The sequence below is a fragment of the Saimiri boliviensis genome, chromosome 6, assembly GCF_048565385.1.
Source record: "Saimiri boliviensis isolate mSaiBol1 chromosome 6, mSaiBol1.pri, whole genome shotgun sequence".
In the NCBI taxonomy this organism is placed as follows: domain Eukaryota; kingdom Metazoa; phylum Chordata; class Mammalia; order Primates; family Cebidae; genus Saimiri; species Saimiri boliviensis.
The window spans coordinates 121,395,309-121,419,009 of NC_133454.1; the positions used below are offsets into that span (position 1 = coordinate 121,395,309).

The following is a 23,701-nucleotide window of genomic DNA, read 5'->3' on the forward strand; positions in this document are numbered from 1 at the left end:
TGGCTAGCTAGAGGTCACAGGAGGCTTGCTTTTAGTAGACATAAAATTTGAACCTGGGCTATGTCAACAACTCCATCCATAAACAAAGACAGATCTTGGAGTGAGACAGGGTAGAGGACACAGAGAGCAGTTGTTTTTCCCAAGGAAATCCTCCACAGGTGGGGTGTATTCAGCTATGTTCTAGGTACCTATGTGGTGAAGATGGTGGTGATGGAAGGGGCTGAGCAGGAGGAAAGGTTTGGTTCAGACTTGATCTATGTGCAGCTGAAACACGTGTGGCTGATTGTCAGACATGCAGTGGAGGTCAAAGTGGGGTCTCTTCTGTGCCTGCTCTTGTATAACCAAACCACATTCCCTAGCTTCCTGCACTGCCAGTTTCTGTCCTCCTGAAATGGGAACTCACCTGTGCCCTTGTGCTGACATAACGAACAGAGAGATAATCATCAAAAGCCCTAAAGCAAACTGGAGTTCCAGGGAACATTGCCAGAGGTGCCTGGATACTCACCTGGGACACAGAACAGAGTTCCCACAGGGCTGCCCTTCTGTGCTCCGCCCCACTCGGGATGCAGGGAGGCATGGGGCATGAACTGATGGATGGCAGCAGCCCTGGCTAGGAAGGGCAGGCTGGGAGCCAGGCCTCATTACCTGCCAGATGCCCATGTGGGCAGGACAAGCCAGGCTCCCTAGGTACAAATAGCGCCAGGATCTACGGCTCCACAGGCGCCTGGGGTTGAGTCTAAATTATTCATCATTTGTGAAAGCTGAGCTCACAGCAGAATAAGCCGCCATGAGGCTGTCGGTGTGTCTCCTGCTGGTCATGCTGGCCCTTTGCTGCTACCGGGGTGAGTACATCAGTCATGAGTCCAGCACCAGCCCCTGGGATGCCCTCTTCTCTGAGCACAAGGTCACCTCTTTGAGTTAAGTTTGGTGTCTGGAACAAACCAAAATTCCAAACCTTATCCTGTGCTTGTTGAAGGAGCCCCTCATAAAGCTCAGGGCTCATTTCATCAACTCCCCAGCACCTAGGAAGTTTTGCAGAAAATCAATACAGGTAAAATGTTAGGAATTCTGCCTGAGCTTTACTTCTGGATGGGATCTGTGTCAGATGATGTAATGCAAGGTCTGGGGTGACTCTGGGCTCCGCCACTTCTCAGCGTTTACCTTGGGCAGGATGCTCACCCTCCCTGAGCCTCCTCCTATCACTGGTACTTAGAGCTTCTGCCAGGAGTGGCAGTGGGAGTGGAGTGGGATTATTGTCAAGAGTCTAGCTGTGGAGGTGAAGCCGATCACTGTAGTGTCATTCTCGTCCCCTGACCTTTAGGTGCCAGTTGAGCTCACAGCTTCTTAAATTGTAAATTCATCCTCATAAAATGCTACATCTGGAAGGATCCTTGGAGAGCTCCCAGTCTAAGAAGAGATAGTGATCTCTGATTCTCTCAATAAGAAGCCTGCAAATGGGTGGGGCACGGTGGCTCACGCCTGTAATCCCAGCGCTTGGGAGGCCGAGGCAGGCAGATCACCTGAGACTGGGACTTCGAGACCAGCCTGATCAACATGGTCTCCACTAAAAATACAAGAAATTAGCTGGGCGTGGTGGTGCATGCCTGTAATCTCAGCTACTGGGGAGGCTGAGGTAGGAGAATTGCTTGAACCTGGGAGGTGGAGGTTGCAGTGAGCTGAGATTGTGCCATTGTACTCCAGCCTGGGTAACAAGAGCAAAACTCTGTCTCGAAAAAAAAAAAAAAAGCCTGCAAATGAACTCTTAGAATAAGCAGCACTCAATATATTTTCTAGGGGTTCTATGAGTAATGGTGGTAGAATTACTACAATGGTTAGCATTAAAACTTTTATTTTCTAAAATTAATTCTGGCTATTTTTTCCATAGTTCTTTTGGGTGCTTTTATTTCCCCTGCCAGGACCGATCCAGACTCTGAGTTTCCTCTTTCCTCTTCCTTTCTGAACCTCTCCCTGTTTCCCCGTGACACCCCTGATCCTCCCCTCTCCAAATTCTCCCCACAGTTTGAAGTTGTGTAGTCAGGGGTTGTGCTGAGCCTGGTGAGGCACTTCCTGGATAAATGGTATTTGCAAAAGAACTGGGGAAATGGAGAATCCAGACCAAGCAAAGTGATTACTCCATGTCTTTCCAAAACTCCCAGTGGGAGCAGGAATGAGCCCCAGTTCCCTCCTACCATCCTCTCCAAGTATTCTAGATGTTGCTGTAGAATATGGGCCAAGTACAATTTTCTGCATAAGCTTCTAATGTGTGTTAAATTGATTAACATTATTTTATTTCGTTTTAATTTGTTTGCATTTTAGCTCTGTCTGTATTAAATCACATAAGCCTAAATCCTCCAACTTATTCTCAAAACATCACCTTCAACATTCTAATAATTTTGACTTCTTCGTCTCCAAATCTACTCTCATTTCTCTAATTTCCGATAAGATTCTGACTCTACCATTCACTTCAAAATTTGATTACCCAAAACCTCCTCTTCACCAATGTCTGAGACTAACAAAGTGCCACTTACTTGGCAGAGAAAACTATTTTCAAATCCAGAAAAGAGAATGTCTGCCATCCAACCAGAGAAGCTTTGCAAAATAATGGGCGTGCTTAAAAAAAACAAAGACTGAATGAATGATCAGGAAGTTGGTTTTCCAGTTCTAGCTCTGCCCTTTGCTGAGTGACCTCAAGGAAGTCACAAGCTCCTGGGTCTGACATTGTCACTGCCGTCATTACTGAATAGAAGTCTAAAACCCCGGGATTTTCATCTGGGAGGCATGGAGAAACACTGATTTCCTTAAGTAAATAACATTTTTATTCTTTGGCTCCAGCAAATGCAGTGGTCTGCCAAGCTCTTGGTTCTGAAATCGCAGGCTTCTTATTAGCTGGAAAACCTGTGTTCAAGATCCAACTTGCCAAATTTAAGGCACCTCTGGAAGCTGTTACAGCAAAGATGGAAGTGAAGAAATGCGTGGATCTGATGGCCTATGAGAACAGAGTGCTAATTACAAAGACATTGGTAATTTCTTTCTCGTCTATGTGTCAAGGCTTCTGGTCAGCTGCACAGGGTGAAGTGAGGTCAGCTTGCTGCTCTGTGGGGACACAGGTGGTGGGGCACCTGCCTTGCTGGTCACCACTTGAGAAGGTCACATGGGGCCACAGGGTGGGTGCTATCCTTTCACCTTCAGAATTCAACTCAGCTGCACACAGCACCCTGCATGTTCCTCCTCCTCAGATCACCTGACTGGATGCCGTGTCCTAAGACTGTGCTGAGGACATGGGGAGTGAGCCAGGGCCCAGGCAGGGATGGTGAAAGGCCAAGCACAGCTGCCTTCCACCTAGAGGCTTTCTGGAGGCCATGCTGCCCTCACAGTCACTGCGGAGTGTCCTGTGGAGCATGGGAGCCTTGAATAGGGAGAGGAAGGCAGGGAGGGACCTAGAGCCATGCCTCCTGCAGGTGCCACACTGCCAGGCCAGTCTTCTCTGCAGCTTCTGCGGAGCCAGCAAGAAGCCCCTCCCAGCTCCTCAGACTCCATGCTCCCCTTCTCTCTCACGAGGCTCTCCTGACCATGGCCAGTGGGCTAGGACCCTCCCGACTCTACCTCCTGCCGTGCCATGGAAGCAGGATGTTCTCACTCCATCTTTCTCAAGAAATCAGAGGCTTTCCAGGGGTCTCTCAACCTGGCTGCCTCTGGGTTGCTGTCCTGAAGTTTGGCTGCAAATGCTTACGGAAGTTGCAGGTTCAGGGCTGAGAAATGCCCAGACCCTGAGGCAGAATTCTCACATGGGGAGGCTGGAGGCTCCTGGAAGCCAAACTTTCCAGGGGCCCTCCCAGGCCTGACCAGCCTCTCAGCCCTGGTTCCCTCATTGCAGGCAACAGAAAACTCCACAGTCCCAGGACAGCCCAGACAATAACCTCTGGCTGCTTTGTCCACACCTCCTGTCCCCAACATGAGGACCCTGGGCTTCACTCTTGGGTCCCCCCAGGGCTATTGGCCTGGTGAGGAAAGGCTGCTCCCTCATCGGCATGGGTGCTGTGAGGCCACCAGGTCTAGGCCCCAGTTTCCCACACACACTAGGTTCCTGCCTCTGCCCTTCCAGTTGTTTTCAGGAGCAGAATTCCATCGGCCACTTGGATGTTAACCTGTTGTCTTCAGGAGCTGCAAGACCAACCTCACCTTTCTTTCTTTCCTTTTCAATTTCAGGGGAAAATAGCAGAGAAATGTGATCGCTGAGATGTAAAAACTTTTTCATGCTGGTTTCTACCATCTTTCAATGATATCCTAATCTTCACTGCAGAATGTAAAGGTTTCAACGTCTTGCTCTAATAAATCACTTGCCCAGAACATCTCCACTGGTCTTATGATCCTGCAGCCTCAGGCCTTGAGTCGAGGGTGGTTTCCATAGGGTAGTGGCCTTTGGGTGTGGCTGACAATCAACTCCAGAGAACCAGCGTCCTGTTACCAATGGGGCTTGAGTCCAGGCATCTCAGAGGGAGATATTTGGTAGGAATCATCTTGCATTCCTTACGGATTTCCCATCCTGCAGCCGTGAATGAAAACCATGGTAACGAGGACACAGGAATTACAGTGTTCCTGCTGGTCTTGTAGGGAGGGATCCCCCAGCCTACCTGTCCAGGCCCAGAATTTTCTCTTAGCAGGCCCCTCAGACCCACAGTCAGTCTGCTTGGTGGCCCCTCTGCCCTGTGGTTTCTCTCCTCTGTTATGCCCCAAATACTTTCTTTTCCATTTACCATAATTTGAGGCCATCTCCAGGTTCCACCCTGGAGTTCACGTTTGTTTACTCCCCACACTCAGAGCTCTCCTCGGTGTCTGCATAACTCACCAGTACCTGGGGCGAATGCTTCCCTCCTCCCTCAAGCTCTCTCTCCCAAGAGCTCCAGAGATCAGCACCCCCTAACGACTGGACAGCTCCAAGCGCGCACTCCACAGTCATTTCAGAAGCAGGATGTAAAATTGAGCCCAGGGTCCGCCCCCAGCCTGCTCTCCCACAAGCCTATCCAGGCTAATGCACTCACCCAGCAAGTCCCTTGACCAGGACTCAAGGAGATGCCACAGGTTCCCTGCTTGGTGTCTTGTGGCTGCTGCAATAAACCTCCACAAACTTGGTGGCTTAAAACAATTGATTCCCTCGCACGTCTGGGGGTCAGAAGCCCAACGTTAGTATCACTTCAGGAGGTCGGAAGCAGGAGTGCTCCACTTGCACTGGTGGCTCTCGGGGAGCTCACCAAGGGCTGCTTCCGGCTTCTGAGCTGCTGACCACCCTGATCGTGTGGACACATCACTCCACCTTCTGCCTCCATGATACATTCCTGTCTCCTTTTTCTTCCAGGTTAAACCCCCTCTGACTTTTAATTACAAACCATAGGGTTTGGGTTTTGGCACTACCAGAATATTCAAAACAATCTCCCCATCTCATGATCCTTAACTTAATCACATCCGCAAAGTGCTTTTTTGGGGGTTGTGTAATGAACATTCAGATTCCAGGAATTAGGAAGTGGATATCTTTGGGGGAATGGGGCATGAATTAGCCAACCACAGCTCCCCTCCTTCCTGTCCCCCAAGAGTGCACTACATGCTACTCCCTCCACTGTCACAGCATCACCTATGTGAGTCCCATCACAGAGTCACATCACACAGTCATATCACACAGTCGCATTACAGAGTCACATCACACAGTCATATCACACAGTCACATCACACGGTCACGTCACAGTCACATCACACAGTCATATCACACAGTCATATCACATGGTCACATCAGAGTCAGAGTCACATCACAAAGTCACATCATGGTTCACATCACATGGTCACATCACACGGTCACGTCACACAGACATCACACGGTCACATCTCGGTCACATCACACAGGCACATCACAGTCACATCACACAGTCACATCACATGGTCACATCACACGGTCACATCAGAGTCAGAGTCACATCACAAAGTCACATCACGGTCACACCACATGGTCACATCACACAGTCACATCACACAGTCACGTCACACAGTCACATCATATGGTCACATCACACAGTCACATCACACAGTCACATCAGAGTCACATCACAAAGTCACATCACACGGTCACATCACAGTCACATCACACAGTCACATCACACGGTCACATCACCCAGTCACATCACGGTCACATCACACAGTCATATTGCACAGTCACGTCACACAGTCACATCGCACAGTCACATCACAGTCACACCACAGTCACATTGCACAGACACATCACAGTCACATCACAGTTATATCACACAGTCACATCACACAGTCACATCACATGGTCACATTGCACGGTCACATCACAGTCACATCGCATAGTCACATCACAGTCACATCACAGTCACATTGCACAGACACATCACAGTCACATCACAGTCATATCACACAGTCACATCACACAGTCACATCGCACGGTCACATCACAGTCACATCACAGTCACATCACGGTCACATCACATGGTCACATCTATCACACAGTCACATCACACTGTCACATCACACGGCCACATCACATGGTCACATCACACAGCCACATCACACAGTCACATCACAGCCTGGTCCACGTCCTTCCCAGCTCAGACGAAGTCCCTGAATTGTCTTGCAACCTCTGTGAACACTTCCTGTAATACATCCCCTTCATTCACACCAAAGTGAGCCCCTTAAAATGGAAACATCATCCTATCCTCTTCAACAGCTCTATATGACCAGAAGCCACTTGTTCTCAAGAGTTTCAAGTAAGGGAACAAAATACTGAAAACCTACCTTCATAAAACAGTGGTTATTTTTATATGATGGAGAAAATAGTAGATAACAGTTATTACTGAGTAAGCATTCCTCTTAAGGGAAATTCATATTTTAAATCACATCAGGAAATATGTACACTTAGAAGCAGAAACTAATGGGTGAAGTTCATGACCAGTTCAGCCTACTATACACTATGTGTGCTGGAAACAAGGATTTGTGGAGTCTTCCAGCACTTAAGACGCCTGGAAGGAACCACTGCCAGGGGAGCAAGTCCACACCCTTGTGTTGCAAGGACTTCCAAGACCCTGCTCCAGCCAGCCCCGGTCCCTTCCTCTACTCTTCTCCCAGGTGCTCCATGCTCAGCCATAGTTGTTTATACCTCATTTCTCAGGCCTCAGGTGGGTCACACCCTTGCCCCAGGGTATATGTGTTTCCCTTTCCCTCTATAGCCTTTTCTGCCTATGACATCTGACAACCCCATCTTTAGAATCCACTTCTCCTCTGCGAAGCTTTCTTGGATACTCACACATTATGTCAAATCTTTACACACACGTGCACTCACATGCATAGATATCCCTGCTTTATCATTGCTTTTCCCTCCTATGATACAGGATACATATTGTAGCATTGTGATAAGAGCAGATGACATAAATACTAGAAAGCATTCGACAAATCTTAGCAATCTTTACTAGAATGCTTACAATTAACAGGTTTCTGTTTGTTGAGCACCCTAATATGCGTTTTGCTGACTTCCAAGTTCTGTCTGACTTAGTCCTCTCTAGTACCCAGAAAGGTCTGAGATTGCTCCTACTAGTGAACCTGAGAATGAGAAATGCTCTACCCAGTGCACCTCAACCCTGGCTCAGTTTTAGAATTTACTGGAAGCTGTCAAATCAATCAATGGGCAGGCTCCATCGGGGGCTCACATGTCTGTGTGCAAATAGAGTCCATGCAGTCCCTGGCCTTGGACCTCCCGCTCCTGTAGCTGCAGGCATCCAGTGACCTGGGTAGGCAGTAGCTGGTGCAGGAGTCCCCCATGATACTCACAAGAGTCCCGACATCACCCAGCTGTTACCTTGAGGCTTTTCCCTTAGCTGCTTCCATAGCCTCTAAAGCCTGGGGATTTCAAGGTGCTCACTCTTTTCTCCATTATACAGTTAATCACATGAGGGTCACATAAGGTAAAGTTTTCCTTCCTGAGCTGCTGTTAAAAGAGTATCTGGAAATGAATATTGCAAAGACATCATAAATGCCCTTAACGCTGCTGAATTATACACTTAAAAATGGTTGAAATGGATAGGGCATGGTGGCTCAAGCCTGTAATCCCAGCACTTTGGGAGGCTGAGGTGGGCAGATCACAAGGTCAGGAGATCGAGATCATCCTTGCCAACATGGTAAAACCCCGTTTCTAATTAAAAAAAAAAAAAAAGAAAAAAGCCAGGCATGGTGGTGCACACCTGTAGTCCCTTTGACACAGGAGAATCGCCTGGACCCAGGAGGCAGAGGTTGCAGTGAGCCAAGATCAAGCCACTGCACTCCAGCCTGGGTGACAGAGCAAGACTCCATCTTAAAAAAAAAGGTTGAAATAAAACATTACTTCAAGGGCTGCTGTGGTCTGAGGGCAGAAGGAAGATAACTGCAGAAAGGAGCTAGGCCTGTGTCTCACCCCCTGGACCTGTCAGCATTCCAAAGTCAGCATGTCTCTAGGTTCCATGCTTTCATTGATTCGTCGGCCGGATGTCTTCCTTGTTGAAGATATTGCTAATTTTTAAGAAACTCTCATTCCAAAATCTGAGATTGAGGCTTACCAAGGACAGAATTCACTCATGCAGGGTCTGTTGACTTTATCCCTTAAAGCCTCTCCCATGACCTCTGAGCTAAGTGGAGCCTCATAATTTGCCTCCTGCACAAACATTATTGATCTCTACCTAGGCTCTTTTCCTCAAACATCTTCTCCCTAGGATCCATCTGACACTTTACGACAAGCGCAATATTCTGAATACAAAGCTCTTTTTGTGATAAGCTTCTTTAAAGTGAACCTTCAATGAATCTCCATTTTTAAATGAAATACCTCAATATTTCAATTCAGAAATCAGAATATTCAAGTTTGTATAATAATTTAAGCTTCACATTGTTTAAAAATACATGTCCTTCTTTCTTTGTTTTTCTTTTTGTTCATTTGTTCTTTCATTCTTTCTTTCTCTCTCCCTTTTTCTTTCTTTTTTTTAGAATTTCACTCTTGTTTCCCAGGCTGGAGTGCAATGGCATGATCTTGGCTCACTGCAGCCTCCACCTCCTGGGTTCAAGCGATTCTACTGCCTCAGCTTCCCGAGTAGCTGGGATTACTGGCATGCACCACCACATCCAGCTAATTTTGTATTTTTAGTAGAGATGGGGTTTCACTATGTTGATCAGACTGGTTTTGAACTCCTGACCTCAGATGATCTGCCTGTCTTGGCCTATTAGAGTGCTGGGATTGCAGACGTGAGTCACCACGCCCTGCCAAAAAAATTTAAAAAACATGTTTTTCTTTCTATCCTTATTCTTCCACGTTTTCTCTCTCAACTAACTGGTTTCTAATAGATTAGGGACTAAGAAAAGAGAAGAGAAAAGGAAATAAAAGTTCATAATTGGCACAGTATTTTTTGATTCATTCAGTTTCTCTGGGTCTGACACATGTTTTGTGTCTGGGGTCAGTTTCACGAGTGCTTCATAAAGTGCAGATTACTAAGGTCTCTCCTTCCTTTTATGGTTTAACAAGTATTCAGATAACAACAATGAACTTTAGAGAAATTAAAACATGATAGCTGGAATAATTAATAAAAGAATTGAAAGGAAAAATTAAAATAGTGTAACAAAAAGCAGTATGTATGTAGTAGAAAAGATAAATAAAAAATATGAGAGAAAAGGAAAGAAGGCTGGAGGATGAATCCATTATGTCTAACTGAAAGAATTCCAGAATGATGGAGATTATGGTGGGAAGAAAGTCACCAAAGAGGTCAAGTGGGGTGGCTCATGATTGTACTCCCAGCACTGTGGAAGGCTGAAGCAGGCAGATCACTTGAGCCCAGGAGTTTAAGACCAGCCTGAGCAACATAGTGAAAGCCCATCTCTACAAAAAATATACAAAAATTACCTGGGTATGGTGGCGTGTGTCTGTAGTCCCAGCTACTGGGGAAGCTGAAGTGGGAGGATCACTTGAGCCCAAAAGGCAGAGATCATGCCACTGCATGCTAGTCAGGGTGACAGAGCAAGACTATCTCAGGAAAAAAAAAAGTCACCAAAGAAATAATACAAAAAAATTTCCCAGAAAAAAAAACATGGTACTGAAAAATTCACAGACATCTGTTTCCTATACCTCAAAATATTTTGCTAATATTTTGGAACATTGTCTTTAAGAAAAGATTTTTTTTTCCAGAAAGAAACAGTGAGACACATACAGTGACGGGGAATGATAATGGAACCAACACAAGAACTGGTGGATGAGGGAGAGATACTAAAAATATCAGAGGATTGTCAACCTCTCATTCTATACAAATATGAATCTGTAATCGGCCTCCTCATTTAAACATAAAGATAAAACAAAGATCCTCCAACATTTTTGTCACCAATAAACTTTTTCTCAGAAAGGTACTGGAGGACAGAGCCCAGCAAAAAGAAGTAGAACAAGAAAGAGAAAGACATGGGACTCAGTAAACAGCGATGAAAATAGGAGTTAGTGGATGAATCAAGAGAACAGCAAAAAAATATTATTTGAAATGTGGAAATCCTTCTTCAATGCAGACACCACACCCAGTGGGGGAGGGTGACACATTTTGTTGAAAAGATTAATCAATTTCCTCAAGCAATTAGTTAGCAAGTTGAATGGGAAGACAAGATATAGAACTGAAGAAAGATACAATGTATCTTTCTGAGACGAGATCTTATTATGCAAATTAAAAGTCTGTAGAAATCCAAGGATACGCAAAGGAAGCCTTGTGGAAGAGGTAGGTGATGGCTGAGTTGGACCATGAAACACCTGCAAGATGAGAATGACAGGCAGGGGAAGCAGGGCCTCCAGGTGCTTGGAGCAGCCGGGGCAAAGGCATGGATGGGAGGCTGATCCAGCCCCCTGGAGGACAAAGATGTCCACACTTCTGCTGGTACCTTGCCAGGCTATTGAACTATGCTTGCTGAGTAAGAGGCTCTTGAGTGCTGCTGGTCATTCATCACACGAGCAAATGTGTGCAGGTATTTCTCTAGCACGTGGCGGCATTGACATCAACGGTAAGTAACACTTTTTTGTGGGATCTGCCCTTTGCATTGTAGAACCCCTGGCCTCTGCCCCCTGGGTGCTGATAGTATCCCCACCACCATCCAGCTGTGACAACCAAAAACATCCAGACTTATGTTTTTGGGAGTAGGGAGGAGATGGGAGCAGATGTGCGCTAGTTGACAATCACGGCTCTACAGTGGAAAACTTTATGTTGATTCTTCTATGTAACTCTTGCAGTGGCCCTAAGGTAAGTATGACAACTTCGGGATCACTACAGTTACAGCAAAAAGAATGGGGCACTGGAAAAAAAAATCACCAACTGAATGGAGAAGATGTTAGTGTAACTATCTAATGAACCTAATCAGTGGTTACATGGGTACAGGATTAAGCTTTTGACCACACATTATAGGGAAATGTCAAGTTAAACAAAGTTCAGAGTTTTGGTTAAGGAGCCAAGGAGAATTAGCCAGGGGCTGACACCTGTCCTCAGCTCTGCTTCCTAATCTGCTCATCTCCCAACTCATTAGGTGAACCCAGCTCAGATCATATCATGGTCATGGTCACTTTTGGAGAAAAGGAACATTGGGCCAGGTGTGATGGCTCATGCCTGTAATCCCAGCATTTTGGAATGCCAAGGGGGGCGGATCACCTGAGGTCAGGAGTTTGAGACCAGCCTGGACAACATGGCGAAACCCCCTCTACTAAAAATTCAAAAATTAGCCAGGAGTGGTGGTGTGCGCCTGTAATCCCAGCTACTCGGTTGAAGCATGAAAATTTGAACCCAGAGGCGGAGGCTGCAGTGAGCTGAGATCAAGCCACTGAACTCCAGCATGGGTGAGAGTGAGATTCTGTCTCAAAAAAAAAAAGGAACGCTGAGCACCGAGGTACCGCTGAGTTAGCACAGTCTCCAACTACCTCCTCCCCTTTCCTGTCTCCTCCCACCCTGACCCCAAAGCCCTCATCCAGGAAAGTGCGACATTAGTGTTAGTGGCCAGGCTATCACCCAGATGTGTTGTTAGTGTTGTCCTGCCATTACTGAAGATTAAAATGTAAATAGACCTGGTACTGAGAGGCATCATCAGTGGACTCTTGCAAAGCACCAAATTTTGACCCAGAAAATAAATTACAAAACTATTGATTAAGCACTTATTGTATGACATTGTCATATGGAGGCAGGACTTGCAGAGGCCGCGTTCTCCAGGAGCATGAACAGAGAGGGTGGGTCAGCACCAGGGTCCTGGGAATGTCAGAACAGAGCTGCCAGCCACAGGTCCCTGGGAAAGGGGAGATCCAGGGAGTCCGGGGAGCCAGCAAAGAACACAAGGCCTGAGCTGCTTTGATGTGGCTTCCAGAATGAACGAAGTGGTCCAATCCAGAGTGACCGAGGCAAGGGCAGTGGAGTCCACAGGGAGCAAAGTAAAATTGCTAAATTACTGTAAAGTAAAACTGCAAAACAAATGTAAATTATTTCAATAATTTCTCAAGTGGAAAACTGTGGGGCTTGTGCGGAAATCCACCTGGAGTTCCCATAGGGCAGCAGTGGGAGTCAAGGCCACCGGGACCCACCTGAGCCATGATGTGCAGGTTTCTCAGGGTCCAGCCGAGGACAGAAATAGTGTTGAGAGCAGCCTGTGGAGCCAGAATGCCTGGCTTCATGTCCTGCTTCTGCCACTTTCTGCCATGTCCCGAGAAGTTCTAGGGAATCTCTGTGTCCTGTCTCCTGTAGCGGGGGTGAAACGATCTGCCCGCTTCACAGGGTGGTGACCACACATCCGGTTTGCTCAGGACGGTCCTGGTTTGCATTGTTGTTCTGGCACCCCACCCATTTAGGGTTCCCTTTCATTATCCAAAGTGTCCCCCATTTACAATCAATAGTGTGATCACCCTGTTCATAGGATCATGACTGTGAGATTCAGAGGCCTACAACAGTCCCTGTCATTTAGGAGCTGGCGGAGAGTTGTTTTTCAGTCATATTTTATTGAACATTTCCTGAAAGTTGCTAAGCAATTAGATCCTAAGTGTTCTTAACACACACACACACAAACAAGTATGTGAGGTGATGTATGCTTGAATTAATCATTTCAGAATGTATATATACATCAAAACATATTAACTGTAAATATATACAATTTTTATTTGTCAATGATGCCTTAGTAAGGCTGGGTAAAAAGTTTAAAAATGTATCTAAACATGTTAAATTGGAACTGGTTTCTGGGAAGATTAATATGGTAATACTAAATAGAATATGCTTGAGTGAGAAGTTATTTGTAAATTCTTTCCATAAAGCTCTGAAGCCAGGCATGGTGGCTCATGCCTGTAATCCCGGCAGTTTGGGAGGCCGAGGTGGGAGGATCACTTGAGCCCAGGAGTTTGAGACCAGCCTGAGCAACATGGCAAAACTCTGACTCTACCAAAAATACAAAAATTAGCCTGGTGTGGTGGTGTGTGCCTGTAACCCCAGCTACTCAGGAGGCTGAGGCAGGTTCATTACTTGAACCCAGGAGGCAGAGGTTGCAGTGAGCCAAGATCATATCACTGAACTCCAGCCTGGGTGACAGAGCAAGACCCTGTCTCAAAAAAAATCCAAAACAAACAACAGAAAAACCAACCAACCAACCAACAAACAAACAAACAGAAACTCTGAAGATCCTAGCACTTTGGGAGGCCGAGGAGGGTGGATCACCTGAGGTCAGGAGTTCAAGACCAGCCTGGCCATCATGGTGAAATCCCATCTTAAAAAAAAAAAAAAAAGAAACTCTGAGGAAAGAGGAACACAGAAAAAATCAAATATACATGGATCAAAATACATAACCGAAGTTTGTTTTCAAACTTCAAAGTTTTAGCTTGTTTCTGAATATAGTTAATTGAATATTTTAGAGAATGTCGTGTGGAAGTCTAGGATTCAATGGTGTCTAACCATCCTAGTGGCTTGGAGTTTATCATACATACATTTTTTATCATTCAAAAACCATGGCTCCCAGTTGATGTTTGGATAGCATCTGCTCTGTGCCAAGCGCTGTTCTCAGGACTTTCCACTTTTACCTCACTTGTGACTCGCAGCAGTTCTATGGCTGTTCCCATTTTAAAGGGAACACAGAGCAGTAAGTCTCCTGACCATTGTTGCAGTCAGCAAACGGAGGAGCTGGGATGTGAACACAAGCTGCGGTCAGGCTCCAAGCCCTCACTCACTACCCATCTGCTGTCCAACCTTTACGAGAAAGGGCTGCAGAATCTGCAGAGACGGGACCCAGCGGTGCGGCACAGCGGCGCCCAAGGTGCGGCGGCTTCCCGGGTCCTCCCTTCCCGGGTCCTTCCGGGGAGTCTTGCGAATGTCCAGCTGGGATGGGATTGCCTCATGGAATAAGGGATTTTATCCTTTCCTGACCTTTCAATCATCTGAGTCCTCTGGGGGTCACGTCTTCCATCTTCTGACTTTATCCACTTTTAACCTACCTGCTCCCTACCCACAGCCTAAGGGAAAGCACCCTCTCCCTCCTCTGGCCTCCCAGATCCCTTCAGCCATCTCTCTCTCTGTATCTCTCCTTTCCCATCCGGGCTTATAGTCTCCTGTGTGTGTCTCCTCAGGCCTCTCAGAGGTACAAAGGGTCACAGGTTTCTTCAGACAATTAAGTGAATACAAAAAATACACCACTATCATGTCCATCTTCTTAGGTGTGTGTACTGGGAAGGGGGTTCTTCCTCCTCCCCATAGAAGCTACAGCCTCTCCTTTCCTCAGCCCCATTTTGGAAAGGAGAGGCCAGGAAGTGTTTCTGATGTTTGTGGTCTCTTTTATTTTATTTTTTAAATGGGTTTTCACCATGTTGGCCAGGCTGGTCTTGAACTCCTGACCTTGTGATCCACCTGCCTCAGCCTCCCAAAGTGCTGGGATTACAGGTGTGAGCCACCTCGCCCGGCCGTTTGTGGTCTCTTTAGAGGATTCACACCGTTCTCTCCACTCAATCCCAACCCCGTGTCACTAGATGTATTCACCTCCACGCAGGGGAAGGTCAAGCTTTGCAAGCTTCTGAAACATTTTGGGACACTGAGCTGGAATAGTGGGGTGCTGGGGCGGATGAACACTGAGCATCTCAGACGTGGAATCCTAGGATGAGGCTTGGGTCAAGGTGAGGGAGCCAGCGGGTCTACACGAGACCTCGGTGACTTGAACAACAGGCATCTCGCTGCAAAACAAGATGGCTTTAAGACCAGAGGCCTTTCCTGAAGTTCTGTCCTGGGTAAGCAGCTCCCCACTCCACATCTACACTTTGTAAAGTCTCAAAGAGGAGGAGGTTCACCTTGAAAGATATGTCTGAAGTGGGTTTCTCACCAACCAGGTAGGTGACCCGCAGAGCTGGATGTAGAGGATAAGGTTAAAAAGAGACATGTAGGGTATGCTGCCCCAAAGTCAGTGCGCAGATTGTTAGCTGCAACTTACAATTTTATAAAACACCTCATGAGTATCTAATTCTCAAAAAGGGTTTTTTTCCGGCTGGGCGTGATGGCTCACACCTATAATCCCTGCACTTTGGGAGGCTGAGGCAGGCAAATCACCTGAGGTCAGGAGTTTGAGACTAGCCTGACCAGCATGGTGAAACTCCATCTCTATTAAAAATACAAAAATTAGGTGGTGCACACCTGTAATCCCAGCTACTTGGGAGGCTGAGACAGGAGAATAGCTTGAACCCCGGAGGTGGAGGTTACAGTGAGCCAAGATTGTGCCATTGCACTCCAGCCTGGGTGACAAGAGTAAAACTCCATCTCAAAAACAACAACAATAACAACAACAAAAGGTTTTCTCCTATGCTTTTTGTGCAAATGTACACATTGCTGATAAATATGACTCTCAAAAAAATTTGTCCTTAATATTATGTATGGCAAGGCCTTTCAAATGCCAAAATACATTAATGTGTCCACATCCGATTCTTCTGGGAGACTGAGGGCAGGTCCCACCTAACTCTTTCTCACCACAGAGACACCAGTGAGGTCACCCTGGAGAGAACCCGGGAATGATCCCTCTTCTCAGCGTGCTTGTCACACTAGCTCAATCAGTATTAGTCACGCCAATGTGAAACATCCAAGGACACTAGACTTCTCAGGCTTCTGAGCTTCACTGAGGGACCTGAGGCAAAGTCCCCTGTGTGAAGAGAAAAAAATTGCACCGGCAACACGGGTATGCCGAGCTCTGGGGCTGTCCCTCTCCCCTGGGAAGGCTGCTTTGCCAATGTGTCTATTTTGGGCCGATTTATTGTTATCTGATTCGCCAGAGAATAATCACCTTGAAATGTCCTGATCAAACGTGCAGGTTAAAGAAAATTCAACCTCTTTAGTGTGGGCAACTGTCCCTGATATGGGGTATTATTTACATGCATAAAAAATACCTTTGGAGAGGCCTCTGGACCAGCAGGTCAGCAGGTGGCTGACAGGGCAGGGCCGTAAGGACTGGGGTACCAGGCAGAGCCCCAGTACCTACTGGCCAAGGAGACAGTCTTACATTTCTTGATCAAGGTCCTTCACTCCTCTTGGGAAACAAGACCAGCAACCAGATCAGCTGTGTACAGTGGTAAGTAGACAACACTTCTCCTCCCTGTCCTCCCCAGAAGTGGTTTGTTTTTGGCAACTGAGGCTCCCGCTAAATGGTGGAAGGAAAGATGTCACAGGTAATCCAGAGAGCAAATAATGCATTCACGGGGAATTAACAATGGATTCATCCCTCTGGCTGCTTCATCGATTTCTTTCTTTCTTTCTTTTTTTTTTTTTTTACCTGAGCCAACTTTGTTTTTCTTGTTCCTATGACCTTCACAGTGCTCCTAATTAAATAGGGGTGGGTTTTTAAAAATCATGTGAGGCTGTCCCATCCTTCTGATTCTCTGTGGCCCCATTCCTTCCCTTCCTTATCTTGCTTGCCACATGCCATCTGTCCTCAAGCTTCTGTACTTACAGTTCCCTCTCCCTGGAATGCTCTTCCCCAGATGCATCCCTGGACATCACCATCCACTCCTCCAAGTCTCAGCTGAAACAGCACCTGCTCCTACAGGCTACCTTAGGGGGCTTACAGGCCGCTGCGACAGGCCATCTATGACAGTGTTCAGCTGTTGGGAATATTTTGCTGTTTTTTGCAGCAACGACCACTTTTTCATACCTCTGATGTCTCTTTAGCCTTGTTCTTTGTGTCTTTCATTAGAAAATAAGGTCCACAGGAGCAAGCACCTGGTCTAACCTGTCTCTACAGCCGAATCTCGCACAGGGCCCAGCTCACAGGAAAAGCACAACAGTGATGTGTACAATGAAAGATCCACGCGTGGACGCAACTGCCGTTTACTCAGAATTATCTCATGCTTGGCCGTGTGATGAAACATTTACAGAATGTCTGTCATCATTACAAAAATTCAGCATCACTTATACCCATTTCACACAAAAAAGAAAGGAAGCCCAGAGGGACCAGCACTGTAACTCTCCCAAAGACACAGCATGACTACATGTGGCCTCCAGCATCCACACCCGCAGCTGCCCAGATATCATCACCTAAATCCCATCGTCACCCAAACCCCATTGCCCCCCACTGCCCAGCACTGCCTGCCCAAGCAGTCAGTCACTCCACTCATTCACAGCACCCTCGCAGTCAGTGGAAGGAAAACCATAGAGGCTAAAAAAGAACGAAGCACAAATCAAGTTACAAATATATTGTAAAGTAAATGTGTAAAGTTGAATTAATTTGCCGGGTGGGGTGGCTCGAGCCTGTAATCCCCACACTTTGGGAGGCCACGGAGGGCAGATTGCCTGAGGTCGGGGGTTCAAGAGCAGCCTGAACAACATGGAGAAGCCCCGTCTCTACTAAAAATACAAAAAATTAGCCAGGTGTGGTGGTGCATGCCTGTGATCCCAGCTACTCAGGAGGGTGAGGCAGGAGCATCACTTGAACCCGGGAGGTAGAGGTTGTGGTGAGCTGAGATCACCCCATTGCACTCCAGCCTGGGCAACAAGAGCAAAATTTTGTCTCAAAAAAAAAAAAAAAAGTTGAATTAACTTAGGGTCGTAATTCTTAACAACAACAAAAAGCTTTCAGTAGAGGTTAGATATTAATGTTTTCCCCAAAACTTAAAGCACTTTTTTGAGCCAGGCACGGTGGCTCACACCTGTAATCCCAGCACTTTAGGAGGCTGAGGTAGGCGTATCACCTCACCTGAGGTCAGGAGTTCAAGACCCACCTGGCTAACATGGTGAAATCCCGTCTCTGCCAAAAATACAAAAATTAGTTGGGTGTCCTGGTGCATGCCTGTAATCCCAGCTACCCGTGGAGCTAAGGCAGGAGAATCACTGGAACCTGGGAGGCAGAGGCTTCAGTGTGCTGAGATGGCACCACTGCACTCCAGCCTAGGTGACACAGCAAGACTCCGTCTCAAAAAAAAACCCCCACCAAATACTTTTCTGAAAAAGAAATGTTTATGGATTAGGAAGGTCTGCCTCCCAGAGGAAGATTCAGGTATTGCATGTAGCCCAAATATTTGATGATTCCAGGACCGGCATATAGACAAGTTATGAAACTGTCTGTACCTTGAAGAATAAGGAGAAGAGGAAGAGACAAAGAGGAGTAGAAGAAAAATAATAGGAGGAGGAGGAAGAAGAAGGGAAGGACTAGAAGAAAAGTACAAGAATAACAACAGTGTTGCGAACACCAGATCACACCCTTGGGTTTTGCTTTATATTTTGGAAAACACTGCCACATTCATTCTACTGAAAGCCACGTGTGATTACTGCAGTCCCCAAATTGTCAGGGGTCCAAATATTACTGCCTTCTTGGTTTCTACAAACAGAGCACAGGCTGGCTGGGTTCCCCTTGGTCAGGCTGTCGTGTCCTGGTCCCATGCCAGGTTGAGACATTGCCTCATTCCTGGGAGGGACTAAGGTGCCTCCCTGGGGGATAAATAGAGGAGGGCTGGGTGCTCACCTCCACGGTGGCTTCCTTGATCCCTGCCACACACGACTGAACGCCTGCAGCAGCTGTCTCACCATGAAGCTGCTGACGGTCCTCATGCTGGTGGCCCTTCCGCTGCACTGCTATGCGGGTGAGTTCTGGGCAGAGAGGGCTGGCTGCCTCTGGGCTGGGACTTGTCACCGGGCCCCCTGTAGAAAAACTCCCAGTCCCTAATCCCCAGAACAGATCAGCCCCAGTGTGAAGGGTCTTGGTGTGACAGGCCTTACGATCTCCATGAGCTCCTGACAATCAAGCAGGCAGTGACCACATGGACTGTCCCCTGCATTGGAGCTGCACGCGGCATGCCATGGCACTCAGGGTCTCGCCATGGTCACGGCGACCATAGAAACCAGGATGATTCTCAGGATTAGATATTGAAATTAACGATTTCAGTGGGGCAAGGGCGAGATGGCATCTACACCTAGAAACCACAATATAATCACGGGTGGCCTTCAATGTGGAAAGAAATACAAAACCTCCCAGGACAGAAGGCCCAGGCTGCAGAGTGTGGCCCAGTGTCTCTCACCCTGTGGGGTTCACTCTGCGCTCTCAGAGTTTATCTGAGACCTTCCGGGATGTCCTTTCCCTCCCAATTCCTTCAGGCTCAAGGCAGACCGGGGAGGAGAACTCACAAGATCCGGTGGGAGGAAAAAGCCCTGGCCGCTGAAATCAGCACTGATAGGTTCCATAGGTAGCCTGCCTTGTGCAATTCATAAAGGCGGATTCCAACCCTACCTTATTGGTGCCCAGAGTAGGTGCAGACGGGTAGAAGGGTGACAAGCTCATAGTCAACTAACTAGAAAATCACAAAGTCCAGAGCACAACCAGCTCACATGAACCCAAGTCCTCAGCAATTTCTCCTTCCTTACAGTGGGGTTGGGGGGGGCACCTTAGATGCCTTTATGAACAAGTTCTATTTCACATTCGTGTGTGTGTGTGTGTGTGTGTGTGTGTGTGTGTGTGTGTGTGTGTGACAGGGTCTTGCTCTATCACCCAGGCTGGGAATGGAGTGTAGTGGTGCAATCTCAGCTCACTGCAACTTCTTCCTCCCAGTCTCAAGTAATGCTCCTGTCTCAGCCTCCCAGATAGCTGGGACTACAGGTGCACACCATCATGTCTGGCTAAGTTTTAAATTTTTTGTAGAAATGAGGTCTTCCTATGTTGTCCAGGCTGGTCTTGAACTCCTGAGCTCAAGCAATTCACCTGCCTTGGCCTCCCTAAGTTCTGGGATTACAGGCATGAGCCACCATGCCTGGACGTTCCCTTTTATTGCAGTAGAGTCAACAGAACTAATGGACAATGCCCTAGACCCATTCATCTGAAATCCTTGGAAACCCTCCCTGATGCTGGGCATGATAGCACGGAAGCATTGTATGTCTTTGAACCAAGAAAGCCCAAGCAGTGTCTGCCATGTCCTCCCAGTCAGAGCACCTCATACCTTGAGGGTTCTCTTCACCAAGGCTACACGGGCTTGGGCTTCTTTGGGTTTGGGAGGTTGGCGAGAATTTGCAGACCCTGAGTTTATGCTCCCAGAGTTGAGAACTTTGCATTCTGCAGCAACATCTTTCTGAACTTCGGTCTGTCCTGGAAGGTACGAAGATAACCAGCTTTCCCAATTCATCTGTAAAATGGGTTCACCCCTCTGGTAATGGCCCATGTTCTCGTGTCTTTGCTTTTTCAGATTCTGGCTGCAAACTCCTGGAGGATGTGGTTGAAAAGACCATCAGTTCTGACATATCTATACCTCAGTACAAAGAACTTCTTCAAGACTTCATAGACAGTGATGCCGCTGCAGAGGCTATGGGGAAATTCAAGGAGTGTTTCCTCAGCCAGTCACATAGAACTCTCAAAAACTTTGGACTCATGATGGTAATTTTAGTTTCTTCTTATGTACCTTTTGAAAATCACTGATCAGAAGCAGCAGACTCTAAATTCGGCACCAAGAATGCCAAGCAACTGGTAAACAAACTTCCTGTATCAGTTCATTAAACTTTGTTTCCAGGCTGCTTTGCCACTTCACACTGAGAATCCTTAGGGAGCGATACAGGGAAAAAGCAAAAGGGAGAAAAGGAAGTTTTAGAGATTGCCGATCTACCTCTGACCCCACCAGTCCATCCTCACACAGACATAGACACACACAGACACAGAGGGACAGGCACCTGCACTTTTTTTTTTTTTTTTTGAGACAGAGTCTCGCTCTGTCACCCACGCTGGAGTGCAGTGGTGCGATCTCGGCTCACTGCAACCTCCCCCTCCCAGGTTCAAGTGATTCTCCTGCCTCTGCTTCCCTAGTAGTTGGGATTACAGGTGTGCGCCACCATGCCCGACTAATTTTTGTATTTTTACTAGAGACTAGGTTTTGCCATGTTGGCCAGGCTGGTCTTGAACTCTTGATCTCAAGTGATCTGCCTCCCTTGGCCTCCCAAAGTTCTGGGATTACAGGTGTGAGCCATGGTGCCCAGATAGACACCTGCACATTTTTATCAAGAGAAAATATCTGATTCTCAAAGAGTCACTCACTTGTAGGAACAACCTGCTAAGAAATTCCCTTTCACAAAAACAAATATTCAAGACGTTCTTAATATTTTTATCTAGCTCAGAAAATACAATTTGTGTAAATTCTACAGTTTCAAAAATAAAGAAAAAAATTTTTTTTTGAGACGAAGTTTCACTCCATTGCCCAGGCTGGAGTGCAATGGCATGATCTTGGCTCACTGCAACCTCTGCCTCCTGGGTTCAAGCGATCCTCCTGCCTCAGCCTCCTGAGTAGCTGGGATTACAGATGTAAGCCACCATGCCCAGCTAATTTTTTGTATTTTTAGTAGAGACAGGGTTTCACCATGTTGGCCAGGCTGGTCTCGAACTCCTGAAACTCAGGTATTGCCTGCTTCAGCCTCCCAAAGTGCTGGGAGTATGTTACGAGTTTTTCAAAGAATTTTTTAATATCTCAAAATTTTATTTAAAACATTTCATAATAGAAAATCTAGAGATATATCAAATGCTCAAGGAAAATAGCAAATATTCACTGCAATTTGGGATGGTTGAATTATTTTTTTCTTTAAAAACTCCAATTAGTAGGGCATGGTTGCTCAGGTCTGTAATCCCAGCACTTTGGGAGGCCAAGGTGGGTGGATCACTTGAGGTCAGGAGTTTGAGTACAGCCTGACCAAAACGGTGAAACTCTGTCTCTACTAAAAATACAAAAATTAGCCAGGTGTAGTGGCACACACCTGTAATTCCAGCTACTCAGGAGGCTGAGGCAGGAGAATTGCTTGAATCCAGGAGGCAGAGGGTGCAGTGAACCGAGATAGTGCTACTGCACTCCAGCCTGGGCAACAGAGTGAGACTGCATCTAAAAAAAAAAAAAAAAAAATACTGTAAAATTCCAACCTTTCTTGTTTTTGTTTGGTTTTGTTTTGTTTGGGAAGGGTCTTGCTCTTTTGCCCAGGCTAGAGTGCAGTGGTGCCATCACGGCTCACTGCAGGCTCCATCTCCCGGGCTCCAGTGATCCTCCTGCCTCAGACTCCTGAGCGTTGCCCAGGCTGGTTTAAACTCCTGGGGTCAAGCAATCTGCTTACCTTAGCTTCCCAAAGTGCCTGGATTATAGGCGTGAGCCGTCACACCCAGCCCAGCTCCAGTATTTCATAGGCCTCCAAGGTAATGGTGAAGCGTCTTGGACTGTTACAACATTTCTACCTTTGATGCCTGTGCAGCAACTCAAAACCATCCCATTCTTGTATTTAAGCTGAGATTTTTAACAATTCTGTGTTGTAAAAGTGGTATCAGAAAGAGTCCAAATGATCAGGTCTTCAACAAATCGTATCTGCAGTGTATTTATTGGATAAGTTATTTCAAGGAATAGAATTTTTGAAGAAAAAAGTATTACATGGATCCCTGGTAGGGAAGAGGTCTTAAAACCCTGACCCCTATTTGGCGTTATGAGGTGTCTCCTCGATGACAGAATGAATGGAGAGGGGATGCCGGTTTTGCTTCCCCTGTAAATTTTTCTGGGAGTTAGCTGTTCGTGGACACAAGAGGACAAGTTTTAATATTTGACTAACTTGCAAACCTGAGTGATCTGTCTGTTTTTGTTTTCTAGCATACAATGTACGACAGCATTTGGTGTAACATTAAGAGTAATTAACTTTGCACAAGACGTTTGGCTCAGAGGACTACGGACTACGGCCAGAACTCATCTGGTGATTGCTAGAAACCACAACTTTTCCTTCTTGTTATGTCTTTTTGTGTGGAAACTGCTAGACAATTGTTGAAACCTCAAATTCATTTTCATTTCAATAAACTAACTGCAAATCATTAAAGTTCCTCCTTGTTCTTCTATAAAAAGAGAGGCTTGGCTGGGCGTGGTGGCTCACACCTGTAATCCCAGCACTTTGGGAGGCCAAGGTGGGCGGATCACGAGATCAGGAGATTGAGACCATCTGGGCCAACATGGTGAAACCCCATCACTACTAAAATACAAAAAGTTAGCCGGGCATGGTGGCATGCACCTGTAGTTCCAGCTACTTGGGAGGCTGAGGCAGGAGAATCGCTTGAACCCAGGAGGTGGAGGTTATAGTGAGCCAAGATTGCACAGTGCACTCTGGCCTGGCCACAGAGCAAGACTCCATCTCAAAAAGAGAGAGAGAGAGAGAGAGAGAGAGAGAGAGAGAGAGAGAGAGAGAGGTTTTCC

At 46.7% G+C, this 23,701-nt stretch overlaps 2 protein-coding genes across 2 annotated transcripts; both read left to right on the forward strand.

Moving 5' to 3' along the window:
• The first annotated feature begins 718 nt into the window (after positions 1 to 718).
• SCGB1D1 (secretoglobin family 1D member 1) lies at positions 719 to 4,347 on the forward strand. Its single transcript, XM_003920223.3, has 3 exons — positions 719 to 842; positions 2,833 to 3,020; positions 4,207 to 4,347. Exons 1-3 carry the CDS (start codon positions 788 to 790, stop codon positions 4,234 to 4,236), a joined length of 273 nt encoding a protein of 90 aa, XP_003920272.1. The 5' UTR covers positions 719 to 787; the 3' UTR covers positions 4,237 to 4,347.
• A 14,666-nt stretch (positions 4,348 to 19,013) lies between these two features.
• On the forward strand, positions 19,014 to 23,330 carry SCGB2A1 (secretoglobin family 2A member 1). Its single transcript, XM_003920224.4, has 3 exons — positions 19,014 to 19,102; positions 20,693 to 20,880; positions 23,111 to 23,330. The coding sequence occupies exons 1-3, from the start codon at positions 19,048 to 19,050 to the stop codon at positions 23,153 to 23,155; spliced, it is 288 nt and encodes a 95-aa protein (XP_003920273.2). The 5' UTR covers positions 19,014 to 19,047; the 3' UTR covers positions 23,156 to 23,330.
• The last annotated feature ends 371 nt before the right edge of the window (positions 23,331 to 23,701 follow it).